The following is a 15,366-nucleotide window of genomic DNA, read 5'->3' on the forward strand; positions in this document are numbered from 1 at the left end:
CTGCGGGAGGCGCTGAGGTCCGGGCCAGGTTTGCGCTCAAGACTCGCTGCTTCCATGCGGGATGCCCCTAAAGCCCGTTTCCCGCAGTGCGTGTACACCACGGGATCCTGATTGCGTGGATTGGTGTAGTTAGCGAACACGGGGGTGCAGGGGAATACTTACAGTGAGGAGGCTGGGCCGATCCCAGTGAAATGATCTTTTTAAACGGGATCGGTGCTCTGAGATGGTCGGGAACTCCGGCCCTCGCTGCTGGGTGACGTGTGTGCAGCGGCGTGTGCTCAGTGCGGGGTGTGGAGCAGAGTGAAAAGGAAGCTCTGCTCTCCCGACCTACAAGGGCGTACATGTAAGCAAAACAGTAATTTAGCTCCCACTGAACCCAGCGGGAGGCCGGCACAGACCGAGGAATTCTCCACAACCTACCGCTGCTGTGCAAACCCAGCTCATGGGTTATGCTTCATTAAATTGCCAAGATGCAATTTTTCTGTTGGCTAGTTTGTGTGGATACAATGTTCTCTCTCCTCCTCCCCCTCCTCCTCCCCTTCCTCTCCCTCCTCCTCCTCCCCTTTCTCTTCCTCCTCTTTTTCCTTCTCCTCCCTCTCCCCCCTCCATTGCTTTTCTCTCACAGTAAAACTTAATACTACAACTCCATTAAGATGTTCTACGTTTAAAAAATAAAAAGTATCAGATTTTTGGTTTAAAGTGCAGTGTTTCCTAAAAGCAAAGGGAACGGGGATGTGATTGACTGATTTATTGAACACCACGAAACCATTCCCAGGACGTTTCGAGATCAGGGGGCTGGGCGTGTTGTGGGTCACAACAGGAATGAGCCAGCAGGTCGGAGCCTGCCAGCGGCCGCTCTGAGGTCCAGGGAAGCCGGCAGCTGGCACCTGTGTTCAGTGCGCAGGTCTCAGCTTCAGTGAAAAAATGGACCCCGCCTGGCCTGGGAAGTAGATATGAAAACTATTCTTTGTTGTTGTTGTTGTTAATCTTCACCAGAGAATATTTTTCCATTGATTTTTAGAGACAGTGGAAGGGAGAGGGAGAGAGAGAAACATGGATGTGAGAGAGAGACATCCATCGGTTGCCTCCTGCACGCACCCCGACCAGGGCCGCAGATCCTGCAACCACGGTACGTGCCCTTGACCGGAATGGAACCCGGGACCCTTCAGTCCACAGGCCAGCGCTCTATCCGCTGAGCCACACTGGCCAGGGCTGCAGACTATTCCTAACGTAAGAAGGACAAGTCGGTGCGTTCTGCAGCGGAAGCCACATTTCTTGACTGTAATACACTTTTCAGAAGAATCACGAAGGAGCACATGCCATAACGCACAGGCACGCGGGCACATCTGGAAAGCTTTTCCAGCGTCCGGGAGGCACGACGCGAAATCACCGGAATGGCAGGCGCCTCGCAGGGGCCGGTGGCAGTGGTGACGCTGACCAGCGCCCAGCAGACGGGTCCCCCTGGCCCCCCGCGCTAGCCAGACGCCCTGAGCGAGATCATGGCAGAGGCGAGTGCTTGGCAGGGCGGCCGCTTTAATCAACACTGCAGGCTCCGTGAGAGAAGGGACCAGCGTGGGCAGCATCTGGCACCCTGAAAGGCGGAGGGGTGTCCCCTGTTACGCCAGGTGACGCACACTGTAACCTGTCGCCAGCTCCGGCCTGTATTGTCACCCGGCTTCAAAGAGGGGCGTGTGCCGTGCCTGGTCTTGGGGTCCCCGCAGCAGCAACCAGTTCTCTCGTGAAATATTGAAGGATCGTTGCTGATCCTCCCAGTCCCTTGGCCCACAGCACGCCCCAGGCCACAAACAGCACCGCTCACCCTGCTCTCGGCGCAGGAGGTGCCCTTTGGAAATGCAAGGCCTCGGCGACACGCCCTCCCTCGGCACGGCTTCCTGGGCCACTAGGAACGGCCGACAACGCGGGGGAAATTGTCATTTTGCGTGTGAATTGCGCACATCACCCCCTTTTCTCCAGTTGCGTGTCCTGAGCTGCCCGCGGCCTTGAAGCTCCGTGAGGGCAGACCCGAGCCGGGCTCATTCGTTGCCGCAGCCTGGGCGCGTGGGCATGTCTTGACACGGAGTAATTTTGAATGAATGAACCTATTAGAAGATTATTTTGCCAATTCTAAAACACAAATATTTACACAACCTTATTTTTTGATCTGTGATCTTCTTCGAGCAGCACCTTAAGGAGGGAGCTGGCAGGGGTTGCGAAGGCTTTGGGCACGTTTTGTAGCCATCACGCGTTTTTCCGTCAGCACACCTCCACGGCTGGTTGATGACAGATTGCGTACTTGGTCCCAAGGGCAAGGAAAAGACATACTTAAATTGATTTCAGAGAGGAAGGGAGAGGGAGAGAGAAACACCAGTGAAGAGAGAGAATCATTGATCGCTGCCTCCTGCACGCCCCACACTGGGGATGGAACCCGAAGTACTGGCATGTGCCCTGACTGGGAATCCAACCCTGACCTCCTGGGTCATAGGTTGACGCTCAACCACTGAGCCACGCCGGCCGGGCAGAAAGGACAGACTTGAAAGGACTTAATACCAGGACAATGATAGCCTAAAAATTGAGGTTTTCAGGAGCTAGAAAACCTGATCAACATAGATTTAGGGAGTGCCAACAATATGCAAAAGCATTTTCCTTTTTTTTTAAAGTTACATTTCAGATTATCCCTGTGTAATTGAAAACTTATTACGCTGTCTCATTGCAATGTAGATAAAAGGAAAAAATTCGTTAGCATTATTTTCAAGACATACGTAAAAGAGGATGATGCTAATTTCAGCAAGAAACACATTCCCTCTCCTCCCTGAGACATTAAGACGGCTTTCACTTAGAACTAATTGGAAGATGGTATTGTGATCTGCTGTATAAAAATGCAATAGGCAAGTTCAAAGATTGCAAATGTTTTATTACATTTATCGTGTATTTCTTCAGGAACTATATTTGGCTTTAATATTTAAGATGTAGCACACTATCATGAATTATATATTCAGTATTTGTTTATGGTGCCAGTACTTTTTTATGAAAATCCACCAGTGGATACGTACTCTGATATATTCTTTTAAGTAGTTCTGTGTACATTTAGTTGGTATCTGTCAATAAGCAACTCAATATTTACAATATTGTGAACCATGAAATTGAATAGATTCCATACTGAAATTAACATTAAACCGTTGTCTTAAGTAACTATTGAGCCATGAAGACATTTACCTAAGACTAATGGTTTCTGAAAATCATATAAATTAATTTTTACTGAAAGCTGCCAATTTTTGGTTAAAAGCTCTTCTTTGGAAATTCTTAAAATATTTGTATTTTCACAGTGCTACATCCAGTGTATGTTATTTATTCAAATCTTTCAGAGAGACCTAAGAGTTTGCTCTTTTCTTTGGAAGACTAGTTCCTCCTCTGATACCCTACCTCTAGCTTAAAAAAGGGTTGAAAATAATAAAAGTAATAAGTCAGTGCTGTGTTTTTTTTGTTTGTTTGTTTGTTTTTGGTGCCCTTGACCGGAATCGAACCTGGGACCCTTCAGTCCTCAGGCCGATGCTCTATCCACTGAGCCAAACCGGTTAGGGCCAGTGCTGTGTTTTGACATCGGGTAGCCTTTTCCTTTCTTTAGCTAGGATTCAAGTTTTCTATAACTGACACCAGCTACTGAGACGGTGGGCACGTGGAACACACCACTGCAAAAAAAAAAAAAAAAAAAATGACAGTCTTTACTGCCAATGGTGAAAACCAAGTTTTTAAGCAAAAACTTGAATTTTGGAGGACATATCTGCTAGCGTGAGCCTGCAGCTCCCAGTGCTTGCTTTTCTGATGAGATTGGCAGTGATAGCGAATGTGATTATATAGTGAAATGCGCTGATATTTGGGAGATCGATGGACCAGTGTTTTTGAAAAGACCAGTGGGTGATGTTACAAAAGCATGCGTCGTGTAAAAGATTCCTTCAGGGTCTAGACCCGTGGATTTTCACAGAACAGTGTAGAAAGTTCCTGGATATGGTTTCTCATTCCACATCACACGTGATCGTTGAGAAAACTACCACTCATCAAATGCTGGTGTAATAGCGAAGAAAGATACCTGTAACTACGGTAATGCTCTCGCCTTTTCCAGCTCCATGTCTGTCTGAGCTGGGTTTTCCCCATATTTCAATGAAAATAACACACTGTTGCAGGTTGAGACTCTGACCACCTATTCAGCCAAACACTCAAGAGATTTGCAAAAGTGGAGAGCAGTTCGGCTCCTCTTACCAATTTTTTTGTTTTAGAAAATGTAATTTTCTTCATCAAAATATTTATTACATGTAATGTGTTTGTTATTTTTAAAAGAAGCAATAAAAGATATCTTTTTCAATTTCTAATACAGTAAACATTATAGATGTAATCTATATGAAATGAAAATTTTGGGGGGTCCTCAGTAATATTTATGAGTGTAAAGAGGTGTAAGGTAAAAGTTTGAGAATTGCTGATTTGGAGGAGTGATTCCATATCTGAAATATATGTCAGGGGGAAGGGATAGAGGGGCTGGCATTCTATGCTCAGAGACTTGCACTTTACAGTAAAGAGTAAGGAGTCAGAAATTTTTTAAAATATATTTTTATTGATTTCAGAGAGGAAGGAAGAGGGAGAGAGAGGTAGAAACATCAATGATGAGAGAGAATCATTGATCGGCTGCCTCCTGCATGTCCCACACCGGGGATAGAGCCCACAACCAGGGCATGTGCCCTGATCAGGAATCAAACTGCTCATGACTTCCTAGTTCATAGGTCAACACTCAACCACTGAGCCACGCCAGCTGGCTGAGGAGTCAGAATTGTTGAGCAGGAAAGTGATATGAGAGTAATCTGGAGGTGACAGATGCATCGGGGTAGAAGTGGGCGGGGGGGGGGGGGGGGCGAGTAGAATGGAGAGCAGGTGGAGCGCATGAGCAGAAGGGCCCCCGTGAGGTGTTGGGTTTGGTTAGGCTGGGCAGTGTTGACCTCGCTACTGATGGGATAAAGTAAGGGAGCAGTCAGGCCTTAGGTTTGAACTTAGATAACTGGGGTAGGAGCTTAGATAACCAGGGTCGGGAGAAGCTGATGGGTCAGGAAAGTTGAACTACTTCCACATTTTTGTAGCACTGCGTGCGATCAAGCATTTGAGATTGAGTCACCAGGTAGAAACAGCCAGCAGCAATGGACTGACAACTCAGACCAGGTAGCCTCCCCGTCCCTTGTGAGATCTTAGGGCACGCCCCTTGCTTCAAATGATGAAGAGTTCTTTATGAGGTAAGACAATGGTGATCTGGTTGCTAAACTTTTCTGCTTTGGTAGCTAGGTTTTATATCAAAACCTGATAAATGTATTGACCATGATGTGCTTGGCACTGTACCATGGGCTCTTGTAGTTATTATGTGTGTGTGTGTGTGTGTGTGTGTGTGTGTGTGTGTCTGTGTGTGACTATGTCTATGGTTTTTAAGCTCTATTAACCCAGGTCCTTTAATTTCCAAGACTTATTTACAGCATTTCACAGAAAGTTATTTTCCTAGGTAGAACAATAAAATGTTTAAAGAAGTTATGATCAAGATTTTACAATGAAACTAGACTCTGTACCCCCCCCCCCCTCTTTTTTTAAGTGGCACAATTAGTCAGTGGTACATGGAAGAGAAACATTTGTCTCATATCAGTCTTAGGATAAGTGTGTTTCATAGAAATCCCTCAACGCCAGCCGTGTGGATGATTGACCAAGGCTTTTGAAAAGGGCTGATAACATGCTCTTAACAGCCACCCGATAAAATGAAAAACTGAACAAGATGTGAACGCAGATGAACGATTCTCTGAAGAAATAATGGTGCAAACGCATCGTCAACGTGTGAAATCATTAAAAACAAAACATGTTTGGGTTTTTACTGAAACTTAATTGCAGGCTTAGGTATTTTCTTTTGTAAGCGAAGTTAAAAGGAAATGGCCTAACTAAAATTTTGGAGGCCAGTATCGTAAGGACGTATATCGTACCATGATTTATTTCACACATAAAAGCTGCTGTTCATTCCCCCCCCCCCCCCGTGGCATTAACATGCATGTTTTCCTCGTGTAGGAGAATATATAAAAAACTGGAGGCCCCGGTATTTCATTCTGAAGACAGATGGCTCGTTCATAGGCTATAAAGAGAAACCTCAAGACGTGGACCTACCTTACCCCCTCAACAACTTCTCAGTGGCAAGTAAGTTCACTACGACTGTTGACTCACTTTGTATGTCTTTATTCGTGTGACCTCACGTGTCAGGTCTCTTCTCTATGAGACGCCGATGAGAAAGCTGAGGTTTGTAGTTAACAGCAGAGAGAATTTCAGCTTTGATAGAATTTCAAAGAGGGAGGGAGAGAGAGAAACATCACTGATGAGAGAGAATCATTGATTGGCTGCCTCCTGCATGCCCCCTACTGGAGATTGAGCCCAGTAGGGATGAGCAATGATATGTGGTCTTCGGTAATGAATTATTTAATATTTTTAATAGTGAGCACTTGAATGTGGTCATTATAGTTCCCCGAATGTGTGCTGCAGGTTTTCCTTTACCAAATGCAAACAAAGCCCTTCGGACGTGGTTGCTGGGTGGACATGGTTGGGGGTGGACCTGGTTGCGGGTGGACATGATTTGGGGAGGACATGGTTGCTGGGTGGACATAGTTGGGGGAGGATCTGGTTCCTGGGTGGACATGGTTGGGGGTGGACATGGTTGGGGAGGATCTGGTTGCTGGGTGGACATGGTTGGGGGTGGACATGGTTGGGGGAGGACCTGGTTGCTGGGTGGACATGGTTGGGGGAGGATCTGGTTGCTGGGTGGACATGGTTGGGGGTGGACATGGTTGGGGAGGATCTGGTTGCTGGGTGGACATGGTTGGGGGTGGACATGGTTGGGGAGGATCTGGTTGCTGGGTGGACATGGTTGGGGGTGGACATGGTTGGGGAGGATCTGGTTGCTGGGTGGACATGGTTGCTGGGTGGACACGGTTGGAAGATGTCGCAGTAGCTCCTAGTGCCTTTTCAGTCAGTTTCCTCTCACGATCTTAGAGCATCTGAGTGGTTGCATGATGAGAAATAAGTGGTTTCCATCAGAAATTATTTTTCACGGGAGATTTTACGTTTGTAGTTAAACTTTTCTTCCTTATAGACATCTAATAAAATGTTTGTGATGTAAACTTATTTTGAAATTATGTATTTTCCTGAACATAGCACAGAGTAAACTGAAAGACAGTGGTAATGATAATGACCTTAGTTATTATTGCTATGCTATGACCAGACACTTGAGACTGTTCAATTTACTGATTATCAATGAAAGGTTTTTATGTATTAATTCCGAAGTAAAGTGTTTTAGAGTTGTGTTCAAATAAACCTGCCTAATAGCTAAAGTCTGTGCCATCGAGATAAAATCTTTAACTGGACACCATTCTTAATTTTGGTTTTGGTTGTATGTTGTTTCCTGTTAGCTACATTTGGAAAAGATATGAGGGAAGATTGAAGCTGAAAATTATTATAATAAAAAATACAGTAACATAAGTAACAACAACAAAATCCAAGATAACAAAAGTCCTTCAATTTTATGAAAGTCATTTTACCATTCTATAGAGTCCCTATCTTTTCTATAGCTATATCTTTTTTGTTTTAAGAATAAGATTAAATAATAAACTAAAGGAATTGTGAAATCATATGAATGATAAAGATACTAACTTTAAAAAAATAAAGAAAATAAACAACCTCTCTATATCAGTGGATGCTTGGGTTTTCCATTTTAAAAAATGGATTAGTTAAGGAAATTATTTTTCCCCACCCAAATGCTCACTAGATATTTATATCCTCCTTTCAGGAGAAAATTATTTTTTAAAATCCTATTGTCAATTGAAATACTATCTTGTCTTTTGAATTGATGTAACACATTTTCATTCTGAAGCTCTTCTGGGCAAGCATTTGCTTTGAAATGACAGGAATTGGCTTTGAGAACATTAGCAGCATAGATTGTCATGTGCTACCTACGGCCAGTACAGTTCCTCAGTTTCTCTGTTTTCCTAGCGAATGCTATTGGCTTGTCTGAAATAATTTATAGAAGTATAGAACTCCTGTATCTGCTGATCAAAAATGCAGCATTTTTTGACCTTATGAAATTTCACACCCCAAACAAGTTTTAAAGACATACTGTATGTCACAATCTGCCCACATCTGCTCCCGCACTTCCACTGGCAGCAGCTGAAATACAGGCTGCACTGGGGGTGGGGGTGGGGGGACGGGGGGGATCCTGTCTGGTGACTGACAGTCAGCTCATCCCCAAAATAAATATTAGTCGGCATCTGTACTCTTTACTTGTAGGCAGTTGACTCAAACGAACGCGTTGTAGACCAGTTCTTTTTTTTTCAGAAGTGTATTCATGTGGCTCTTACACTAGATACACTCTTTAAAAATGGATTATTCTTAAAGCTTGATTTATTGCAATCTTAAATTTTGTAAAAAAAATAATTACCCGAGGAAATGGTGTAGTGACATGGGCACTGGTTGAAGTTCAGATTTCAGATTTCCCATAATCCATGAGTAGGACCTCGGCCAGGTCATCCTCTGAAACTCTGGTCTTTGGTTCCTTCATCAGAATAGTGGGAACCCTTGGGTTCTATGAATCCGTAAGGCATTTTTTTTTTTTTTTTTTTTTTGTCTCTTAACATTCTGGGATTCCGTGAGGGGGAAATTGAGCAGGCCCTTGAAGAGTGCATAGGAGTTAAATTAAAATAGAGAAGACTATTCCAGGCGGAGGGTGACAGAATGTTTTTAGGAGACTTTAAAAGAAGGAACAACTGGAATATGAGAGGGTTACTTCACCAGTGGTTTCCCCACTTCTCAGGCCCTGCTAGTATATGAGAAAGAGACTAGTTTGAAGGTATTTCTAAGGCATGTTGGGAAATGTTATCTATACATATATAGCTGCGGTATGAGTCTCCTGATAATTAAAAATGTGCCTTAAATTTCATGTATGTAGGTTTTAATAGAACTCTATGAAAATAGGTCTTTTATCCATATCCATATCAAAAACTAAAGTGAGGCCTGGAAGGGACTTAGAATGGACCTTTACCGCCTTCCTGAAATTTCAGGTTCCTTCCTTTCGGATTTGAAATTGCCAAAAAAGAACATACTCATTGTTTCTACGTCTCAACTCCCTGCCGGCTAGCTTTCCCTCTTACTTACTTGATTGAGTCCACTTTTATTTCATTAAGTTCTCCAGCGATCACTTAATTTCTAAGACGAGGAAACATTTTTCGGTCCTTCGTTTCCCGGAGGCACATCTGGGCTGCGTTTAGTACTGGCGACCACCACCTCCTTCCTGGGGTGACCTCTCTCCTCCTCTCCTTCTGGAACGCCTCTTCTCCGGGTTTTCTTCCTTTGCCTGCTGCATGCATTTCGATGTCTGACCGGAATCTGCCCGAGGACTCCTCTCACTTGGTTCCCTCCCCTTGGGGGGCCACATTCACTTTAAGGTCCCTGTATGCCGCTCACTCCCACCCCCACAGATCTCCAGGCAGGCCTTGTTCCTGAGCAGAAGGTTACTGTGTTCACCTGACCTCTGGACCTCTCTACCTAGATATTTTTTGGACTCCACATGTCCCAAGCTGAGCTCAAGATAATTTTGTCAATTCCTTCTCCCCCCCCCCACCCCCAATGTTCAGTATCTCATTTCTCTCTTGAGCAGAAACCCAGATCCATGGCATGCCTGTCCCCCTTCACGTCCGCACCCACTTCCAGTTTGTTTCTGGTCCTGCTGGTTTTGCTTCTTATTTCTTGAACTTCTGTCCCCCCCCCGCCACCCCCGTAATCACCCTAAAACAAGCCCTCATCATCTCAGCTACAGATCCTGACCGAGAGGCTCCGCCTCTAGTTTCTACCACCTGTAACACTCCCTTCACCTGGCCGGCAAAGGGATCTTCCTAAAATCAAACTCTGAGCACGCCATTCCCTGGGAAAGCCCTGCCCGGGTCTTCATTGCTGGGGAGTCAGGTCCAGCTTCCTTCATTTACATATGAGATCTCCTCAATCTGGCCTCTGCTCTGCAATTTTTAAAAAATCTTTATTGTAGAAAGTATTACATTAACCAATTCCAGCCCGCTCCCATCCTCTGCTTTCAACTCTTGCTTTGTCTCTCTCCTGCGTAGGTCCCTGGGCAGTTCTGAGCTGCTTGTCATTCCCTGGGCAGTTCTGAGCAGCGCTGCAAACTATGCTGCTGTTCTACTCTGAGCCTTTGTGTATGCTGTTCCACCCTCTGATTGGAATGTCCTTCTGTTCTCTGTTTGCCTGGATCTTTTTTTTTTTTTTCATTCTTTAAGACTTAATTCATATTTAAAGTCCCAGCCTACGTCCTTGCTGACTGACTCCTCTCTGCCCTTCACGAAGCTGTTACCTTTGTTGGTCATCGCCCCTTTTTCTTGGTCATCTTGTTGGTGTGTGTATCTCATCTGCTAATCTGAATTATTTGAGGGGAAAGAGCTGAGTGTTATCTGTCTGATAGCTCCTAGGACCCACATGTTGCATTTTCAGTAACTGCTTTCAAGGGAATATCTGAAATAATCTAGTCCATTTTTTTTTTTCATGTCTTGGGTAAGAAAAACGAAGCCTTTAGAAATTCAGTGATCATTTTAAGGATGTTATACTAGATAGTTCTAATTAAGTATCAAATCTCTCTACTGTTGTTTAAAAGTGTTATTCCCGCCCTAGCTGGTTTGGCTCAGTGGATAGAGTGTCAGCCTGCAGAGTGAAAGGTCCCAGGTCTGATTCCGGTCAAGGGCATGTGCCTGGGTTGTGGGCTTGATCCCCAGTAGGGGGCGTGCAGGAGGCAGCCAATCAGTGATTCTCTCTCATCATTGATGTTTCTATCTCTACCTCACCCTTCGTCTCTGAAATCAATAAAAATAAATAAATAAATAAATAAATAAATAAATAAATAAATAATAAATAAGATATTCCCCTCTCCACCCACATTCTGTGATATTTTACCTAGAGTAAGAGCCTTGAGATTGGATTTTGGGTGGGCATTCCAACACTTACATTGCTAGATATTCTTTGTCCTGCAGAGTTCTTTGAGCCCTATAAAATGTGGATAATAATATTTGATCTTCATCCTTCAGATGGGTCAAATGTGAACTATATACAAAGGTGCCTTCTACCTTTAGTGCTGTAGAAATATAAGTAAAAATTTTTTTGAAAGCAGAATTGTGGTTTGGTAAATTGCTAATTACAGATTGAGATTATCTTTGCACAGGAAATATTACATTTTGACTGAAAAATAATACAGGATTTAGACAAGCATTGTTGCAAAGCTGTGTTCACAAGTACTTTGAGCACAATAGTTTGTCTACCCCAATAGTCATGGTCTTTAACATTTTGACAGTTACCAGTCCAACTCAAAAGTATAAACAGTTCCACAGTGGGGACCTGGCACATTTGTCCATGTGTCTTGGGGATCCACCCTCTTGCTGTTGAGGAGAAGTGCCTCGCCATGTCCACGGAAGGCCCACCTAGAATTCTCCTTTATTCGGTGTTGCAAATATTGGCTCACTCTGACTATGTCTCCTCCTTCCCTGAAATGTTTCTTCAATCCCTTTTTGAAAAAATAGGTTGGTCTGCCTTTCTTAGGCCAATTTTAAATGTGAAATGAAGTGTTTACTCATTAACCTATTCTTCTTCTGTTTGAAAGAAAATAAGGACATGATGGGTCTTAAGCCTACCAAAAAATATCCTTACCTCGGCATAAACAGACTCGAAGGTTATAAACATGAAGAAAAACATGCTGATTCCAACTAATGCTCCCCCTGCGGCTGTGCACGGGGGCAGAGGAATAGCTCTGACTTGATTCCTAGTCTGACGTAACACATGACGCCATCTAGGATGACAACCCTATAAAATAGAAATGCACAGGGATTACGAGGGATGAGAGCAGCTCAGTTCCAAGGGTTTATCCATCATTAGAATCATACAGGTACTAAGAGAGTATTAAATACAACTTTTGTAAGTAGGAATTTGTCATTGACTTTGGAAGACAGCCCCATAGAACACACAGCAATGGGAGGGAACATGAGATGAGCTGCCACAGTGAACTTTCTGGAGAATAAATGCTGCAGAAGTTGAGAGGATGGGTAAAGGTAAGCCAGGTGACCAGCTAAGAGCTCTCCAGAGCTGAGGTTGACACGAGCCTTGAAGGATAGGTGATGTGAAGGTTTGGGGAAGGAGGACGTTTTCAGGGAGGTCAACAACAGACACAAACATGAAGTCTGGAATTAAGAAGCAGCCTCTTTTGTGAACAGTATAAGCAACATCTTAGATGAACAGAGAATTTGTTGTAGAAAAGTAAGTTAAGATTAGAGAAGTTGTAACCAGATTGTGAAAGGTCTTGAATACCAGTTGGATGTTTTGAATGGCAGCCTGTTGGAAACCCATGGAGGCTCTTGTCCAAATGAGTATTTGCTAAAAAAGAACCTACCTTTCTTTAAATGTTGAGCAGTAGAGGGGACCCATTCAGAGACAAATAGTTCCCTTCCCCCATGTGGCAGTCAGTCAGCAAGGTGTGTGGTCTTGTTTTCCTTCCTTTCCAGGCTCAAGGCTTCCATCCTACTTGGGTTCTTCCTCAGGTCCCCTGGATTAGTTTGATGGTCTCCTAATTGATCTCTTGCCTTCAGATATTCTCTCTGGAGTGTTGGGCAGCAATGCATAGATTTCATTTAGAGTCGTCTTCCAAAAATGTTTCTTTGCAAATACCATCTTCTTGCTAGGAAATGTCTCAGATTTTCTCCATTTTTACAGAGGAAGATGAATTATTATGTTTTGATGTAGTGTATATCAATAATTAAACACTTCCCAAAATCATAACTACATTTATACTCTACATATTTTCAGAATTCCTTTATTTCATTCTATTACTCCTTAATGCCCCACACATTTTTTGCATACATTGCTACATTCTGTTACGTCCAGTTTCACACAGAATTCCTAACCCTGTTTTCACTTTAAGTGATTTTTAGACCATTTTATATACTTAATCATTTAAAGATGTGGGAGGGGAAGAGAGAGATAGAAACATCAATGATGAGAATCATTGATTGGCTGCCTCCTGCACACCCCACACTGGGGATTGAGCCCACACCCGGGCATGTGCCCTACACAGGAATCAAACCATGACCTGCTGGTTCATAGGTTGACACTCAACCACTTTGCCTTGCCAGCCGGCCAAGGAGTCGGAATTTTTGAGCAGAAAAGTGATAGAAGAGTAATGATGTAAATGAACACAAGTTGGAATCATAGAGGAGTTCTCACAAGTAAATTTTAACGTATCAGATCTAAGTCCTAGTGAATATTGAGAGAGTTTTCATTGTCGAGGGTTTCTTGTGTTCTCAGCATTGTGCCAGGTTCTGAGGGAAGAGGGGAGGAGGGGAGGAGGGAAGCCGACCTTTCTCTGAGCAGTACTGTGTGCCAGGCCCTTTCACTTCCGTTTTCTCATTTACCCTCGGCAGCAGCACCCCCAGGTGAGCCTTACGTCTCCATCTTAAAGAGACCGACCGAGGTCCTGCGGCTTGCTTCAGGTCACCCACCTGGCCAAAGGCAGAGCCAGAGTGTTGGCAGATGCTGCCCCTGCGGCCCGCGTTCATGTCCCTCTCCCACAGGCAGCCCCTGTAGCCCTTGGCTTCGAAGGATTTCGAATCTAATAGCCAAAACCCTGCCGCCACCCTTGGGATGGGTCTTCTCAGACGTGTTGTGGTTCAGTTCTGCAGTAAGTTGACCGTGAATATGTTCAGTAAGAGTTCAGGAAAGTGAGGAGAGAAGGAGGCTAGGGGTGGGCAGGGGCGGGTGGGGGGACATTCCCTGCAGCCCATGTGCGGGGAGCAGCGTGATGGGTTCATCGCGTGACCTTTTACACTCAGTTAATTACCACCGGGTCATTGCAGCTTAGTTTTTCAGGTAAAAATATACTGATTGTCTAGCACAGGGCTCGGCAAACTCATTAGTCAACAGAGCCAAATACCAACAGTACAACGATGGAAATTTTTTTGGAGAGCCAAATTTTTAAAACTTAAACTTCTTCTAACGCCACTTCTTCCACATAGACTCGCCCAGGCCGTGGTATTTTGTGGAAGAGCCACACTCAAGGGGCCAAAGAGCCGCAGTTTGCCGACCACGGGGCTAGCAGCGGCCGGCCTTGGATGCTCCGCTCCTTGTGCTGTTCCAAAGACCCTGCTGTTCCGTGTCATCCTGACCCAGCCTCTTCCTTCGACGCACCTTCCTGTCGGAAGGCGGGAAGAATTCTGTGGGCCCACCTCTCTGACTTACTCATTCATGCCTGTCCTCATGGATGGACACTTTACTTTTTATTACGTTAAATGTAGATACAGAACTGGTTTGCTTGTCTAATATTACTTTTTTAGCTTACGTTTTTATTCTCTAGAAAGAAGTTGGTGTAATTTTTAAAATTATAAACTAACAGTGATTACATCTCATCCTATCCATCCCATCTTATAATTAATACATAAGGCATTCAGAGGGACTTAAGGGAGGAAAGAGAATTGACGTTTTGAAGAGCCCACTTTGTGCGAGGTGCTTTATTTATATGACCACGTTTTTTCATGACAAGTGCAACATGAAATAAATGTTACCTTAAACAAACTGGATAATGAAACTAAAAACTAGAGAGAGTAACTTTCCTAGGGTGTCCAATCAAGTACCTGGCAGAACTCTGATTTGGCTTCTGCTCTAACCCCTGGCTGGAGTGTGATCAATCCTGGAAAGGCGTCAGAGTGACAGCTTTCTTCAAATAACGCTGAGTCAGCACCCACAGCCATCTCCGGGTCAGCCAAGTCTTACACACAGTCAATAGCAGACTCCGCTGTTCTGGGGAGGGGGGAGGAGGGGACCGCGGGTAGAATGTGTTCATGTGACATTCATGCTCACTAGGCCACAGCAGATGGGAAAGCATGGAGGCACTAGCCAGTGACCGATCATTTGCTAGAAATGTTTTATGTGATAATGGGTCAGCCCCTTAACCAGCCTGGGACTCAGAGTTTTGAGTGAGGGAGTCAGCCTGTGGGATCTCTCAAGTTCTTTCTTCTAACATCCCGAGACTTGCCAATCACCAGCTATATCTTCATGTTCAAAGCGTTTGTTGTATTTCGAGTCAAGTTCGATGGGGCCCAAGGCCACAGTTGGGGGAAGGCCCTCTCGGCCTTGGAATTGAGGAAGGACGCGGAGGCCTTCTTTTGGGTCGGAAAGAACACACCAGCGAGCAGATGCTAATGGGAGCGGGCAGCGCAGGGGGAGAGAGACGCGAGCGGGTGCCTGTTGGAAAGTGGAGTGGAGGAGAGTACATTGGCC

The 15,366-nt window shown here is 44.6% G+C and overlaps 1 protein-coding gene across 2 annotated transcripts in view; it reads left to right on the forward strand.

The window, feature by feature from the left end:
* Positions 1 to 15,366, forward strand: part of AKT3 (AKT serine/threonine kinase 3) — a 211,931-nt gene that overhangs the window by 119,200 nt on the left and 77,365 nt on the right. For both annotated transcript variants that reach the window (XM_079763614.1, XM_079763615.1), the window contains one exon: positions 6,079 to 6,204. In XM_079763614.1, the coding sequence (XP_079619740.1) occupies positions 6,079 to 6,204 (126 nt within the window). The remainder of the gene's footprint in view (positions 1 to 6,078; positions 6,205 to 15,366) is intronic.

Source organism: Cnephaeus nilssonii (assembly GCF_951640355.1).
Source record: "Cnephaeus nilssonii genome assembly, chromosome: 23".
Classification (NCBI taxonomy): Eukaryota; Metazoa; Chordata; class Mammalia; order Chiroptera; family Vespertilionidae; genus Cnephaeus; species Cnephaeus nilssonii.